The sequence below is a fragment of the Syngnathus leptorhynchus genome, chromosome 7 (genome assembly GCF_054491065.1).
Source record: "Syngnathus leptorhynchus isolate UIUO chromosome 7, UIUO_Slep, whole genome shotgun sequence".
Classification (NCBI taxonomy): Eukaryota; Metazoa; Chordata; class Actinopteri; order Syngnathiformes; family Syngnathidae; genus Syngnathus; species Syngnathus leptorhynchus.
Window position 1 is genome coordinate 11,470,001 of NC_141201.1, and position 17,431 is coordinate 11,487,431.

The following is a 17,431-nucleotide window of genomic DNA, read 5'->3' on the forward strand; positions in this document are numbered from 1 at the left end:
GTACGATATTACACCTTGCTGGGAACTACAACCTTTTTACTTTATACTTGATTTCTCTCTTACCCTTAGTTGGCAACCTTTTTTTTCCTCTACTTTCTCCTTTTGCTCTTTACATTCCCATAAATCCATACATCTTCGTATGTGTGCATGTGTGTAGAGGTTTCCAACAATAAACATACTATTGTGTTTTGGCTTGGCACACTCGTGAAAATATAGGGTAGTTACTTTTTTAATTTCCCGGAAACTTGGGGTTTCTGCGATTAAGGTTTATGCTGCGATGACATTCCCGGCAGGCAGCCATGGCCTATGCCTCGATCACGGCATTCTTTGAATACATTTACTATGAGAAAATCATTCACTTACGGTTACACAGTGTGAAGCTTAACAACTGGTTGGTTGCAGAGATATTACCATTAACAGGACAAAAGCATTGAGATGAATTAATTCTCCTTAAGTCAGCCTCATGCCATGACTTCAGGACAATTCTGTGCTTCCAAATTCCCAAAAAGACGCATGACTGCACCCAAGTGCACAAATCATTGCCCATGAAGGAACGCATAGATGAATGTGATGTGGAAGAACTTGACTAGCTTAGACCTCAACCACATCACACACTAGGGCGGAGATGACAAGGCAGCACCCTCTGAATCTCAGGTCCAAAAGACATCTTTTGGAGGCCGGAAGATGTGGGAAGAGATGGGAACATTTGAGCAGAAACGAGAAGAAGTAGCTAGACAGTGAGTCCAAGTTCTGTTATTGGTCAGACTGTTACTATGTAACACTGGTTACCATGGAAACATGTGAATGGAGAACAAAGCATGAATGAGAAAGAGGAGAGAGAAACAGAGGGGAAACAGAGAGAGAACAGGGAGAGAGAGAGAGAGAGAGAGAGAGAGAGAGAGAGAGAGAGAGAGAGAGAGAGAGAGAGAGAGAGAGAGAGAGAGAGAGAGGAGAGAGAGAGAGAGAGAGAGAGAGAGAGAGAGAGAGAGAGAGAGAGAGAGAGAGAGAGAGAGAGAGAGAGAGAGAGAGACATGATGACATTTAGTGAGCAGTGTTATATTGTTGAAATTCATTGAAATGGAGTTGTGTCATGAATAGCCAATAACAGGTTACAAAACCAAAATCCAAATGGATGACTGATCAATGGGTTCCAAGTTTAAGACAAATGTGACCAAGATAGGACGTAGGAAGAAGGAGATTTTCTGCACAGACTACTAATTGTAGCAACTAGTAAAGTGATTGTACTACATTATATATCGAGATATATGTGACCTCATGATGATAATATTATACTCCGTATAAATTTTAGCCAGTGTTTAAATAATTGATATTTTTAAGCCCTGTACACTACGCAATAACTAAGTCACTTCAAAATCAATCAATCAATCAATCAATCAATCAATCAATCAATCAATCAATCAATCAATCCATGCGCAGTGATTGCAAGCGAGAACTAAGTGCTGCCCTCATATTTGCCTCAGTTGCTTTTAGATCCAATCTACTGAATATGAATTATGCCCATCCCATTGTGTTAGATGTGTGCAGTCATGGGGCGTGGCCTAGTGAACGGCAACAAGAGATGGAGTCCATCAGTCTACATGTGAGCTCTGGGTGAATTGGCGGGCTTACTGCAGCTCTTTGCAACTGGTCTCATTTAACTTTTTGAGATTTGACTGTCCTGTTCAATTAAGAGCTGCAAGTGCTCTTTGCTCACATTTGATGGCATTACTGTATCTTAATTGCACTATTTTTCCATTTTTTCTCAGATATCACTCAGAAACATCTATCACTGCTATATAAAAACAAAGGAGGTGCTTTGTTCCTGTATCTCACCCAAATTCTTCGCTTAGTTGGAGTTTAGCACTACTCTTCAATCATGCAGAAGTGAAGCCATTACTACAGTCAAGATTCAATTCATATGAACACAACAGTAAGTTGCTAAGTGTGGAATCGTGAAATGTCGGTCCCATTATCAAACAATAACTCCCTTGTATTTTCTTAACATCTGAAAAGATAAACTTGATAGGGAAACATTCTAAAGTCAACACTTGGCAAAGTCTTTCAAAATGAGCACAAGCATTTGTGAGCATTGTGCCTTGTGCAATGCAAACACTGATGAAGCAAACAGAGGAGGACCTCACTTCACTTTTTCATTACCTCCCAAGAATACAAGCACGCACACACGCAATCTCTCTCGCTCTGATCCCGGATCCTCCGAGGATCCATTTATAACTGCTCACATGAGACACTCACATTCCATGACATATACTTGCACACACACACACAGCGAGGGCGCCATGGGGGGTGCTTTTCTTCATCCTACAAACATTAACAAGTGCGCTGTCAAAATATCCACTCACAGTGTCACAGCGGACTTTGTGACTGGTCGTAAACACAATACACCATTGAGCCAAATATTTGCCATTCAGACATTTGCAACTAAATAAACATGAGAGCCGCTAAGTCATTTTGGAATCAACACAAGTATAATTCAACTATTAATTAAGAGGGTTGCAGAAGAGCAGCAACTCTCGACGTTGGACACTTTTCAGGTCAAAAAAATTTATTGGGGTTATATTCAGAAATTAATATGAATAAATGGAAAATTGCTTAATGTCGGGTTTGCATTGTAACATTATGCAGTATAATTTTGTCAACTGGAGTTTATTCATTTAAAGTATCGGCGTAAGGGTTAACTTACACTTCAATATTGGCTAAGCAACACATGAGTGTAGCAAATTAAAAGAACTATAGGAATAAAAAGACCAAGTCTATTTCTTTAATAATCGTTCATTCTTATGGAATGTTTCCAACTGATTATTTTAATCATTCTTCAGTTTCCTGTGGAAGGTTTCTGGAAAATTGCAAGATATTTACAGGAACGTTTCCACCCCTTGTTCAGTATTGTTGGTTTCCCACAAGAACCTCATGTTGCCAAACACTGACATCAGCTGCAACGGTGCACAACACGATGGTTAATAATAAGCAAGCCAAAACCACTGATAGCTTTTTTTTTTTTTTTTTTTAAATGTCAAAATATGCGGTGTCGTTAAGGTTTCTGTGCAAAAACATTTGGAAATAAAACACACAACTTATCACGAGATACTAGCCAAATCGTGAGGAAATGGGAAAAAGCTCCAGTGTGCTTTTCGTTTAGATTAAAACTGTTTTATTTTCATATAGCTATGTGAGCAGTGTGACCTAATATGTTGTATTTAAACAGGGCAGCGAAAGGACGTTTAGTTAAAGAGTACCCCTTAGCAACGCCAGGGACGAACAAAAACCTTTGTGCTGGGATACTGCTCCAAAAAGAGGCGGTGCATACTCCATACTGACAGTGATTAGAAAGTGTTTTTTTGTTGTTGTTTTTTTTATTAGAACAGCATAATAAGACAGTTGACTCAAATGGAAAATGACTAAAGAAGAAAGAGATGCCAAAGAACATTAGGAGAGCAAAATAAGTGGATAAAAGTATGAAAGGAGAACCCCCCCCCTTGTTTAAACCATGCACTCACTCTCTCCTTATATGGCAGTATTGCATGTGTGTGCGTTGTGTGGATGCGCGTGTGGCTGGGGCTCAGTCCCGGTGTTGCTTAAAGAGGCCGTGATTAGATCAGAGAATGCACGCTCACTAAACTCCTACTAAAGTCTCTTACTTCATGAAACCAATTTAGCGCATTCGATAATACTCCCGAATTACCGAAAAACTCATTTTTGAAGAAGATATTTTTAGATGAATATTTTTGGCTGCAAGACATGAAAAAAGGTCAAGTAAATATTGGCAGGGATGATAACAGATGATGAGAGGTGAAGATATGGATAATCTTTGTTGGGAGGTTGACTTGTTAAAAAGAATCATAACGCCTCCGAATGGATGTAATCATCCAAAAATCTTTTCCTCTTCATTTCCCATAATTCTCTTCCTTTTGGCTGTTGTCTGCTTCCAGAATGTTCTGGCTTACAACCAAATAACTGGAATGCAGGATTCCACATCCACTGGCACACACAAACAGCCAGAAAAATAATAATAACGAATTACTTTTTTCCCCCCCCCCATATCTATTAAATGTTCACATGTAATTGTAATCGTGTTTCACATCTTCTTTGCCTTGAGGACAACATTCGGGACAGCTAAATTGATAGATCACTGTCCTAAACTGAGGACACCACACTGTACCTGGTCTCACCTGCTTTTGGGAAAGAGGCGTGGCAGTCCAGATCAGTAACAGTATCGCCCGGTACAAAAAACATCCCCTGATCCCTTATCTTGTCATTTTCATTACCCTGCCACATCCACATGGAAGGACAAGTTTATTTTTCTGGAGAAGACTACATTCCCAGGCCACTTCTATTCCTCTTCCTATTAATAGAGCCTGTGTAACACACACACACGCACGCACACACAAACAGATGCAGATAAAAAGTCACAAACAACTCTCAAGTTTTATCCTTCATGTTTAAAACAAGTTTCAAAGTGTGGTAGAACAAAAATTAAGTAGGCCAAATCTGCACTAGATTTCTGTCAAGTCATCACTTGGGGCAAGACAAGTCATATAGTCTTAGAAAATTTTAGACTTAATCGACAAAATGCGCATTCCACTTTTGTCCTTTACTTAACTTCCATCACTCATCAGAATCGCTCAGACAGTCTATAGTGAAGCGCATGACAATTGTCCTCTTTGTTGTGAGAAAGTGAGAAGAGAGCAGACAGGCAGATTCTGTGTTGTTGTTTCTGCCAGAGACAGAAAAACTTTTTTTTTTCCCAAAACAAAACAGAAAAAGGCGAATCAAGATTTGCCAGGTTGTGTTTTGAACCTCAGTCAAGTCGAGTCTTGTGAGTTGAAAGTCAAAATCAAGTCGAGTCTTTCATACGTTTTAAGCTAAGCATGTCAAAAATCCAAAAATTGCTGAATCAAATCTGACTTGAGTCAAGTCACATGACTCGAGTCCCCCACCGCCGGTTCCTAAAAGCACACAGGTGGTTGCCTCATGCAACACCACCGAAAGACAAAGATAGAGTATTGTCTGCTCCAGTTGAGCCTTAAGCCTGATTAATGTATTGTGCTTGGCTTTCCCATGTTGACCTTCTCTCACGCTGACCCCGCAGCTCATGCACTTCCTCAGTAGCTGCTTTCACACTCCAACTGGGATTTATTCTCTTGTGCTTTTCAGACAGAACCAGCCAAAGGACACCGCCACGTCCAAATTGTGCAGAATTATATGGCTGACCTTATAAGATATTGAAATTCATGGTTACGTCAACAAGACAGCAACAATTGCTGTCACAGCTCTGATATTATGCCGGAAGCTGGCAGATTCCTTAACGGACTTCAACACATTTCATCCCACATCTGTGACTTACACAGACGTCCAGAGAAAAGTCAAGAAAATGCCTGTTTTCAACTTCTTCGACAATTTACTATGAGCTAAGAATCTGCATACCATTACATCATCAAACCTGCAATAGGATGTGCCCCAACAAGGCATTTTATTGTTATGAGCAGCCATGATTACCTGGCTAAATGCTTGGATCGTTTGCTCACAATCTTTTGCTATGGGGGCTGATTGTATTTAGGTCTGACCATGCTTTGCCAAGCACACTCAAGGACCCAGACACACACATGCATGCGTGCGTGCGTACGCGCGGTCCAGGGAGTCTTTTATCGCTGGAGGGCTGTTCACTTTTTCAATGAAATCCAGATGTGGGCTCGGGGGAAGGATAAAAATAGAGAGAGTGGGGGGGGGGGACAAAGAAAGACAAAAGGAGCAGATGGGGTCAGAAGGAAAATAGGACATGAAGACAGAAAGCCAGACATGTTGAGAGATGGAAGGTAAGTGATGTAAGGTAGGCGATGAGCTCACAGACACGCTAATGGAGTGAACAGTTCTGGAAAGAATGCCAATTTATTTTGTTGTGCTTAACATCCTCTCTCTCGCCTTGCTCAAACAGAAACACTAGATGCTGTGACGTCATCACATTCCGACAGACACACATATGCACACAACCGCGGTTGTCACGGGTCACAAAACTAACACATTAAAGTGGTGGCATGTTTGGTGTCTAAAAAAAAAGAAAAAAGAAAAATAGGCAACTATTTTCACTCTATGCATGTGTATGTGCCTCCCCGAAACCACTTCCTGCCCTACCCTCTCGATGAAGACAATTATGGCTCTTGCGAGGGATAGGAGGAAAAATGGCTCCTTAAAAGGCAGAATCTGTGCAGTTTTCTACTTCTGTGCTCAATTTTAGGAGTTCTAGCCAATCTGGCTTGTCATACACATTCAAAAACAACCAAGTATTACGTTCAGAGCAATATTGAATCAATACTACTTTGGGTCATTGGAAAAAAGCAGCTATAAGGGTTACAAACTAGTTGGATTCAAAGCAAGCATGCAATGACAAGAACATGTTTTCAATCAATCCTGGCCCTTGATTGGCAAAACTAAGGACCTTGAGTAAAATAATGACACCCTAGTAATGCTATATTGCTCAAGCAATACTTATGAAAGTAATATTAGCATGAGCTAAGGTTAACCCAACCCAAGAATAACACAAGAATTACTATCCTAAAAAGAAAACATTCAAAGAAAAAAAAAACCATCCAAAGTTTATTCTTGGGCTGCTTAGTGAGCTAAAGTCTCAAGAGATAAGCAATTGTCTTTTGACATTTGTTCAAGTCTTGAGTGATGTAACACATAATTTCACCAAAGCTGTGGTCCAAAATAGCACAATAAAAACTATGAAACAAATTTGGTTGAGACTCATTTAACAATTGGGAAAGTAAACAATTGGAAGGGTATTTGCTTTGACTTCATTTGAGGTTCTTCAGCCTCGGGTTTGAACCTCAATCTTACCACAGGTATGTTTTGATTCTGCTGCTTTTAATCTGACTGGATCGCTTAGCAACATTTGACATTGACATTCAGTTGAATGGCATCTCCTTAGGAACATAACACAAAAAAACGGAATAATTTCCTCGCTCCTTGGACAATAACAGTTCAAAACCACACAATGCAAACGCCAGCTGGTAAATCAGATTTTCGTCGAGGGAAAAAAGGTGGAGGCCTTGTTGAAAATAAGAAGGCCATTGAAGAGTGAAGAAGGACTACATTGTTTGAGCAAAGACTGACTCGATAACACACAAGCCCTCCCACATCACCCCGCAGCTGACATTGGGTGATGGGAGCTTTCTTTGGGACCATCAAACTATTTTTTCCGAGGGAAATCTGCAGACAATATGCAGACATCATCATTAAACTTCACAAAGTCCAAAACAAGTCACTTTTGTTTCACCAAAATATGCATCAGGAAGAACAGAGAAAGGAAACTGAGGCGATATGTAAATCACTTAAATGAATGTTAAAAGAAAAATTGTTAACCACAGTTTCTCACCCTTTCAATCACACCCACAAACGTGTGCTCAGACAATTTTTTTCTCTCTGTGAAGTTAAGGTCAGCATTCCTTCAGGCTGACTCACACTTCAATGAAGACTCATCCTGGGATCAAATGTTTCATCCAAGTAAGTAACAGTCAGGAAGATGAAACCTCCGCAAAGCCCACTGAAGACGTAAAATGAATGAAGTGACTCCAAGTTTTACAAGGATTGCGCCAAGACGACACTAACGGGCTAACATTCATTCATTCATTCATCACGTGAATCGGAACTTTGACGTCTCCACGCTGTATCTCGCACACACACATACACAAACACACTACCTGCCTGGGATGCTGCTTTAAGCTTTGCTGCTCTCCATTCACTTTCCTCCTCTCCCTGCGCTTTGATCCGCGATCCCAGCAGCCATTCCTGTACGGCACTGCGAGACTTCCACCGTCTCCCATTCCCATTTTCACGTATATTTCTCAACTGGCAGCTTGAGCATGATCCAAAGCGGCGCACCGATGCCATAGGAGTGAGGACAAGCGGGTGACAGGGGGAGTCGGAGGAAAGAATTAGGGAAGGAGCACGGCATATTTATTTCTACAGTCATATTTGAACTGGATGACAAAAGACAAGAAATGGACAGAAGGGTGCAGTCAACCCACAGAGTGTGAGTGTGTGTGTGAATGGATGCATGACGTTAACCACCCTACAATGATGCTACAGTTGGACTATTGAATGAATGACGTAGTCAACAAAATACGTTTACATAATATTATCATTAATCCTGCATATGAATTCAGCAAAAGCATAGAATCAACAACATTATGTCTGGTAGAGGGGGGGGGGGGGGCAGGTTTCTCTGTATCGGATTCAATTTAAAGCTATGTCAATATAAACCAATAAAAAAAAAAAAAAAAAAAATATATATATAGAGAGAGAGAGAGAGAGAGAGAGAGAGAGAGAGAGAGAGAGAGAGAGAGAGAGAGAGAGAGAGAGAGAGAGAGAGAGAGAGAGAGAGAGAGAATGAAAACGAATAACATCAGCTATTATAAATACTTGACACAAAGGTGCCCAGTTTCCCCATTAATATAAGAGACAAGGAAATTTGGATTGCATATAATTCACACAAACACACCTTTTAATATGTAGTGTATGCTAAAAAAACAGTATGTGCTGAGAAAGCAGCTGGAGAGCTGGAAAATGCTGTTTCAGAGGAGACTTTCCTCACATAGCGAAGCGCTCTGTAATTACACAGGGTGGATCCACACACTGAGCCAGTTAGTGCAAGACTAGCCAGAGGAAAGCTACTAGGACGGACACATGATGAGGGCATGCCAATATTATTCAAATGTTCAAAGGGTGAACCACCCTTGACTTTACGCTGGCAAGGCTTGAGTAAAAAGTCCAAATTCTTAGAAGGGGGCAGTCCTTAGATGGGAAAGTTCATGAAAGCATATTCCAACTGTCACCAACCAAAAGGCCGTTCTCCCACGGACATTTTGTCTCGCTTTGAGAAACCAGATTTAAATGCATGGCAGTAGGCTTTGCAGGTCACATGACCTCTTATTATACTCACTAGACCTCATGATGGACCTAACTACAACAAATGACAGGTTGTATGAATCACTGATATTTTTTTATTTATGGCAACTGATAGTTCATCTGTAGTTTGATCAATAAAGTCCTCAGTGAGCTGTGATTCAACTCCATCAAAAAAGATACAAGCTTGCTTTTTTTCTTAACAGTAAAAAAACAAGAGTAGGTTATCTCACTAGTTGGCTGCAATATAGCTAATAACTATACCAAGAGAATGATCTGATTAGGAACAGACTGAAAAGCTCAGGGTCAAAAATTGAGAGAAATCATTTCATCCTGCCAACCCAAAGGAACATGCCATGACATCATCACTGTGAAAATATTTTTTAGGAAAATTTAGGGAAAAAAATGCACAGTGTGCATCTTCTCATCTGCTGGCTCCTTGGGAAAGTCACCATCATCCCATCAAGTTTGCCATTTAAAACAACCCAGTAAGTGCCATGTAACAATTTCACTGTCCGATGGAACAGTTATGGTAGAATCCCACCCGACAATAAGTGGAAACCTGACACGGAAAAATCACGAATGACTTGTGTTGTCTGTATGATTTAGAACATTGCTGTTGGATCAGATTCCAGACGCTGGAATCGAATAAAAGCACATCAGACGGTAAGTGGGTGTTGTAGCTGTCCTGGTATGTAGCCTTCTCGGTTTCAAAATACCATTGTCCAATTGTAACGACATGGCATTGCTCCAATTCTCCATTTAACACGCATTCTTCACGATAAGTAAGAATGTGTATACTTGTACTGTACATCCTCAAGAGTTGAAAACATTTATACACAAATCTACAAGAGAGACAGAAAGGTGAAAGTGGAACGTGCCTCCCAACCGACGAGTTCACTAAAAATAGCAGCTAATACGCCATCTATCAAACAGACCAATGAAGTTGATCAATGCTGGTAAAACCTTTTCACTATGACAACATGTGGAAGGAGAGAAAAACATCAGCCAAGAGAGGAGGCATTTGCTTCATTCTGGGTGGTCTGATAAAACAGAAAGTCTATCCTGGACTCAAAGAAATAAACACACTACCTTTAGAGCTCGATGTGGACCTCAGTTTCTTCTTCTCCTTATGACCTCACTTTTCATTACTACCACAACCTGCATCACGTCATACGTGCCTTCAGATTACAATATGTGGTTGGAATGAATGATGATGACTACTTATTCCACTGACAAGTTGACAAATAGTTTTAGGTTAGAAGTACACCATATTTTGTACTAAACCTTCTATCTGTCACAGTGGTCATTAGGATATTCCTTTTGACCAGACCCCGTTGCTGTGGATCAGTAGAGATGTGTGTAATTGTGTGTAATCACGCTTCATTGCCTCACCCCCTCCTCTCATTCTCTTCCGTCATGGTTTCATTCTTCAGCAATCTGTCAGTTTGAATCTCCATTCTTTTAGCCAGATTTTTTTTTTTCCTCTGACGCCCCCCCCCTCCTTGTCCCCAGCTCTCTACCTGATATTTTGGCTTGGTTTGCTTACACCAAGACAAATGATCTCACTTCACTGCTATGTTCCAGGAAGAGGGGGAGAGAAAAAGAAGAATCTTAATAACATAACCAATGAGGTAAGGATAGGAGGTTGGAATGAAAAGCTGAACTAAAATAATTTGCTGAGGACTAAACAACAAAAAAAGATTAGGAGGTGGAAATACAAGCAAAAAAAGCAGCGAGAGACTGAAAAAATACCTCGTCATCACACTCAACAAAGACCGTTTTTTCTCCCTTAATGGTCTTTCTTCTTTCACAAACTGTATCTAGTCTGTACTCTACTATATCTTTAGCCATTATAGCTAACTTCCTTGAGTTATTGTTACATTCAGTCCCTTATGCACGCACACATATGCACACAAACACAAGCTGCAGAAAAACAGCACTGCAGTGCTCTAAAACAACATGTTAGGAAGAAGGGACTGATATATTCTAGACTAAAAATATGCACATGGAGAAGACACACAAAGTAGCAGGACACGGTACCTTGAACACACACACACACACACACACACACACACACACGCGCGCACACACACACACTGTGCTCCCGCCAGCCAGTAGTAATGGACATCATCAAACACTTTTGTAACCACAACAACTTCCTATTTTCCTAAATCCATTTCCTGCAGGCCGAGGTCACTCACCAGCTACTGCTTCGGTCACTACGGCAACAACATTGGATGTGGAAAGCAACCAAAGAAAACAGTCAGCAAGTGCTGACTATTCCACCCTCAACCCCCAACAAATGCAAAGTAGAAATCCAGACACTTAAATATACACTCCTTAGATACTTCAGTCACAATTTACGCAAAGCCAGTTCAAGAATTACTTTGAACACCTTTGTGGCATTATATCACAAGAGAAATACTGTTCATTTTTGTATTGGCATCCAGTCTGGCTAAGCATCTTTACACTGTAATAGATGAGAAAAGCATTTTGCACTGAAGTTCAAAAAAACTATTCTCTGAGTAGTTCTGAACTGCTCATTGAGTCCTCTCTCATTGAGTCATATAATAAAAGCATTTAGCATTGAAATACAAAAAACTATTCTCTGAGTGGTACTGAACTGCTCATTGAGTCCTCTCTTTCTCTTTGGCTGGCAAGAATCCACACTGGATGGAACAAATAAAAATGAACAGACACATGCACTTGACTGTCTTGGCCCGCTTCTTAATGTGGTCTTTCTGACATTTGTTTAATGAAACCAATAACATCCTCTGATGTTTGTTGAACACATCTCAGACCGTAATGGTAATGGTAGTCTTGCAAATGCACTCTTCCACAAACCATATGACACGTAATTCACGACGGTACAACTTGCCAAAAGTACATGCACACTTGTAAGCTGTAAGTGTAAGAAAGCACCAAATGTTCCAGATCACATTACGGAATGTTCAAACGCATTTATGTGAAAAATAATGTGTAATTCCGCCGTGGTCAAAATACCTAACTGTGATTAATTTCCTCTCTTGTATGTATGTGAGATTGTTATCAAAGCATGCCAGAAACTCAAACTCCCAATTTTTTTTGTTTTAATATGAAGGTGTACGTCAAAGGTATACTACAACAACAACAATGAAATAAATATGAACTTACCACTCTAGGCTTGGTCCTCTGGGTGGCTGATGTAGACGGAGCATGGTCCAAACCCTTCTGTGATACAGCTCCTGTAGTTTGACTGGCGAAGATCTCGCTGGCCCCATCCCGAGTCCCGGGGAGAGGCCCTGGACCGTCTGTGTCTCTTTCAGGGGTGCTAAGATGGGTCACATCCTCCAGAGATGGAAGCTTGTCTACTGGGATTTTACTCAGGGCTGTAGAACCTCCAGTAGGTTGGTGTGAGAGACTGCTCCCTTCCTTGAAAGGCTGTGGTCGCGGTGGTGGTGAGATGGGTATAAATGTGGCAGGCTCGCTGGCATGTCTTACATGTTTAGGTCTGGTCTTTGGTCTGGATGAGGGAAGAGGAGGAGTGAGCGCAGATTCATCACGGTGACCATCTTGCTCATCTAGTTCTGGGGGCTCAAAGGGGTCTTCATGAGAAAAAAATTGAGCCAATCTGTTTGGACGCTTTCTCGGGGATCGTCGAATTGCTCTGGGAGATAAAGCTTCAGCAAGCTTGAGGTCAAAATTAAACCTTCTTGTCTCCTCTGCTTTCTTTTGTCCACCTTGATCTACAACAATGTTCTCGTGGGTTGGATTGACAGTCTTCTTGATATCAGAATTGCTATTTCCATGGTGACAATCGTTTAACTGTGTGATTAAGTCCTCTTTAGGCTGCACCTCTACATCCCACGCTTTTTCTTTATGCTTGTTCAGGATTGGCTCGCTGCTGGAAGGTGGAATCGCGCCTGACTGATCCAGCTCGTTGATCGGTCTGGCACTGGCGGACTGAGCTTTAAACTGAGCGTCATAATGGGAAAGCAAAGATGTATCACTACGTCGACTGGGGTCACTAAATGATTTCTTCTTGGGAGCTTTGCCATTTCCATGATCATCAGTTATCAGTCTGTCCATGGCTCCAGGCTCAGCTACAATGCTCCTGATCACGCCACCGTAATCGCCAACGACCTCTTCCCAAAGTCCGCCATCACTATACCCAGACAAGTCACTGGCCACACTTCCCTGGTATTCTGACAAGGTGGGTATAGAAGGGGTCTCTGGTGGAACTCCACCTTTGAGAGCAAGCGATCCTAAAAGGTTGCTGTCGACAGAAGAAAAATGTTCTTCCTCCGCCACAGAAGAGCGTCTCTGAGGCATAGGATCACTGAGGGAGCGATAGACTGTTGACTCTCCATTCGCATCAGCTGCGGTTGTTGAGTCTGCGGTACTGTTACTAACCTCTGAGGGTGCGTTAACGTTACCGGGAGGGGAGAACTTGCGTCTTCGACGAACAGCACTTGGAGTCGCAGGTGCTTCAAGGCCTCCTGGAGTACCGGTCGATGCCTGCGGTACAGCACTGCTCTGGTTGGTTGCATCACTGGAAGTGTCGACACAGTTGTCTTCCAGACAGGAGGGGTGAGGCAAGGAGGGAGGTATGCTGACTTCATTCAGCCGATTCGTACAGCCAGTGTTGTTCTCCATCATTTCCTCTCTTTCCTTCTTAAGCCCGTTCTCTTCATGGAGCGCTGATTGTTTCCATATGGTGACAGGCTGCCCTAGTACATCCCGAGCAATGCATGACCCCAAATTAACCCCTCCTGACCCCAAGAAAACCCTCTCAGAGGGGTCACTGGGGCCAATCTCTGGCTCTGTTACAATCCCTTCATCTGTTAAACTAGACTCGTGGCCTGAAAGTTCATCCACAGAGCGGTCATAGCACACACTTTCTTCCGAATCCCCTTTCTGGAACGTCCTCGCCGTCTCTCTGTTCTGTCTCTGCACCTTCTTCTGGTTGTCTGTATCCCTACTGTTTAGCTTCTCCAGCTGCATACTTTGTCCATCCCTCTCTCTCTTCTCCCTCTCCCCAATCTCGCTCTCCCTCTCATGTTTATCTCTTCCCGGTGTGGTCTTAAACTCAGCCCCTTGGTTTGTTTCTACCTCACCTTCAGTACTAATTACTTTTGTCTTCTCTTCATCTTTTTTGGTGATCGTAAAACAATCATCTTGAAAATCATTCCCGCGTTTCATATCAATATCATCATCTTCTCTGGTGCCCATCTGGCAGATATCGTGAATAACCTGCCTAGCTTCCTGCACATACCTTTCTTGCAACGGTGTGGGCACCACTTCCTTGTTGTCGTCGTCATAGCCGTAATCCAACAACCTCGGTCCACTTCCGAGCCTAAAGTCACCTCCATCGCTTTCTACTTCCCTGTCCGATAGGGACACCCTGGCTCCGGTCTTGTCTCTACTCAGGTCTAACTGTTGCTCTGAGGTGCTTCTTTTGGTTGTACCGCCTGCCAGGTAACAACGTGCGGTTGTCTGGGATTTACCAGAATACGTGAAGGAATTTGCACGCCGCAGAGTAGCTGTCAAGTCTTTTAGGGACAAGCGACGACCAGAGGGTAATAAGGTCCCACTGTGACGCTGCGGCCCCGATCCACATTTTTCTTTCTCATTAGCTTTCCGCACCTTCAGCTCTGATAAGTCTGATTTCAGAAAATGTAGCATGCTCATTGTTTCTGTTGTGATATCAGGATTGGACTTGGATATTCCATTTTTAACATCTGCCTCAGCCCCTCCTGCTGTTTGCTGTAATCTCACAGCCTCAGTTAATTGACCTTCTCTCGTAAGGACCACGGAAGTGGAAGTGACTGTGGGCACAATCTTGGAGCGAGTCCGGACTTGGGTGCGAGGAAAATTATCCCCGTGTCCAAAGCTAGAGGAACGGTACATGGTAAAATTTCCATAGTATGTTTTACTCAGCATGGAAGAAGAGTCATTTCTGGCAGTGTTGTCCCCACCAGTGTTCAAAATCTTGCTTGTTCCACGATTGGTGCAGCTAGCTTGGTCCTCCACCTTCAACGTCTCAGTGCTGGAATATCGACTGCTATAACGGGAGCCAAAAGAGGGGATGTTGACCTTTGATACTCGAGACACACCGGGAAGTGTTGTAGATGCCGCTACTGCAGGTGAAGAGATGCGCTCCCATTGCTGCTGTACTCTGGCTCTGTTACTGTGAAAATTTGGCTCTCTAGCGGAGTGGCTCCGTGAAACTCTTGGCAGTAGCTCTCCTCCTGTGGCATGGCGAGGCCTATCCAAATGCTCCATGGTCAGAGAAGGCTCGCTGTCGCTGTCGTCTGATTCGCCATCACGATCGTTATAATCATCACGGCCTGTCGCTAAAGCACCGCCACAGAACCGCTTCTTCTTTCTCAGAGAGCGGCGTCGCACAGCCTCCCTACTGGATGGTCCTAAAGAACCAGGACTCTCCTCTTCACTGCCAGAAGACCGACCGAAGCCCTTTGCACTCCACCGGCCATTTTTAGTGCGTAACAAATAACTGTCACCTCGCTCTGAGGTGCCCCTCTCTCCTCCACTGAGTCCAACAAAAGGATGAGAGGGGCCACTCCAGCCTCCTCTTTTTCTCCTGATATGCTCCTCCTCTTCATCTCCAGAGCTAAACCTCCAGCGGGAACTTCGAAGAGAGTCAACTCTGGCAGGGGCTGAGGAGGGAGCTACAGTCGAGGAGGTATTGGCTTTATCTGGAGCTGGAGCACGGAGGGAGAATAAAGGGGGAGAGGCAGGAGCTGTAGAGGAGCTATGTGAGGAATGTAAACTATCCCTCGCCAGCCCGACCCCCTGACTAACCCTTCTCTCCCTCACTCTCGGCTCCTGAAGCAAGGAGGCACAGAAGGAGGCGTCCTGGTTGACCAAACTGCTCTGAGAAGTAGTAGCAGAGGTCTGAAGGTCATCGTGGGGGTCAGGGGTGAGCTGGATCAGTGTGGGAGTTTTAGGGTAAGCCTCTGCCTCAGAGCTGGGGCTGTGAGATCTGAATGGAGATGAGCTACTTTGTTGATCACGGCAAACCTGAGAACAACTATGAATGCTATTACAATAACCTGATGTCTTTTCACCAAGTGCATACTGCTGCTCGTAGATGTTGGAATGCAAGTCCATAGTGTCACAAAGTGTCTGTTTGACAGCAGTGCTGTTTGGGCTCTGTCCTTCAACTAAGCTCGCCTCGGACGAATATGGACTTCTGGCTTCATTCGATGAAGTGAAGGGAAGTTTGCTGCTTTTATCCAAAAGGGGGCAACGTTCGGGTTTACTTTGCTGGCCTAAATCACATTTACCAACCTGATTTAAAGTCTGCCCTTGCTTTTGTCTTTTATCAAAAAGTTGTCTGATTTTGGTCACACTGGGCCATTTATCAGAATGCAATGAAATAAATTCATTGCAATGCGTAGATAAGTAAGTTCTGTGAGCTTTACAAGTTCCACGAATCGTGACGTCCTCTTCATCATTGAGAATACAAGTTTTTTGGGGGTCAGATGCGCAAGATTCTTTCTTACCAGTGTTGTCGTTTGTTGTTACTGCATAAGTCCGCCTTTTACTTCTCTCAGAGTCCGACCCAGACACAGAGTCCGTGCTGGAGTTAAACTTTTGCACTTTGTCCAAAAAAGACTTGTTGTCCGGGAAGAATGTTGCAACGCCGTCCTGGTGCAATGACAGCCGAGACAGAGAACTGCTCCTCCTGGAGGCTCTGACGCGGGGAAGTGTGCTGCCCCTACGCGACACCGCTGCAAGGTCTCCCGGCCAGGCGTTGTGGGTCCTCTCGGAGCCTCCTCCTCCCCCACTTCTACCACTGCAGCTGAATTTCTCGGTGAGCTGGCGGATAGAAGGAGAAATGGAGGAGAGAGGGGCGGAGGAGGCTTTCTTTGGCTCTGCGGTCTCGGTGGTTGTGGTGGCAGAGATTTTGGAAACTTTGCTTGACGCACTGACATGACGCTCTTCTGCCCCGCTAGGCTCCAGAGGAAGAGATCCACCGGCTACCACCAGATCTTCACTTTTGTCTTCTTGCTCCTCACTTTTGTTGGCGCCCCACGAGTTCTTAAAAGAGACGCTGCGGTACACCGGTGCACTCCTCTTGTGTCTCTCTGCCATTGTTCATAGTTGTCTTTGTTGTGTCACGCTGCACGCTGCAAATTTTGGGGAATAAAAATCCATTTGCATCTCGCAGTTTAAAGGAAACAAATTTGATCCGATTCTGAAAAACACAGGTTGCTCAGTTGTTGTTAAAACTCACATGTTGGCGATTCCATAGTCGAACTTTTTTTGTTTGTTAATTGTTGGCCAAACGTGTGCCCATTAAGGTGGTCACCCTCGCATCTCTGCTCTTTCCCCAAAAGTGTTTGTGGATCCCTATTTAGGCATTATTTGGATTTCCGTGACTTGTGTTGTTTTTTGTACATGTTAATGCCTGAGATAGGGCAAAAGAGAGTGGGCGGGACTAGGGGATAGGGGCTGTCATAACCCCCTCGGGGATAGAGAGGAAACCCCCCCACCCAAC

General features: G+C 43.3%; 1 protein-coding gene across 2 annotated transcripts in view; it reads right to left on the reverse strand.

The window, feature by feature from the left end:
- Positions 1-17,340, reverse strand: part of arhgef17 (Rho guanine nucleotide exchange factor (GEF) 17) — a 39,171-nt gene extending 21,831 nt beyond the window's left edge. Inside the window, exons 1-2 of one of the 2 annotated variants that reach the window (XM_085915891.1) lie at positions 17,168-17,340; positions 12,079-17,060 (exon numbers count right to left, since the gene is read on the reverse strand). In XM_085915891.1, coding sequence (XP_085772017.1) covers positions 12,079-17,025 — 4,947 coding nt within the window. In that variant the 5' untranslated portion in view covers positions 17,026-17,060; positions 17,168-17,340. Of the gene's footprint in view, positions 1-12,078 lie in introns of both variants that reach the window. The other variant, XM_085915890.1, reaches the window with a different exon arrangement.
- Between the last annotated feature and the right edge of the window lie 91 nt (positions 17,341-17,431).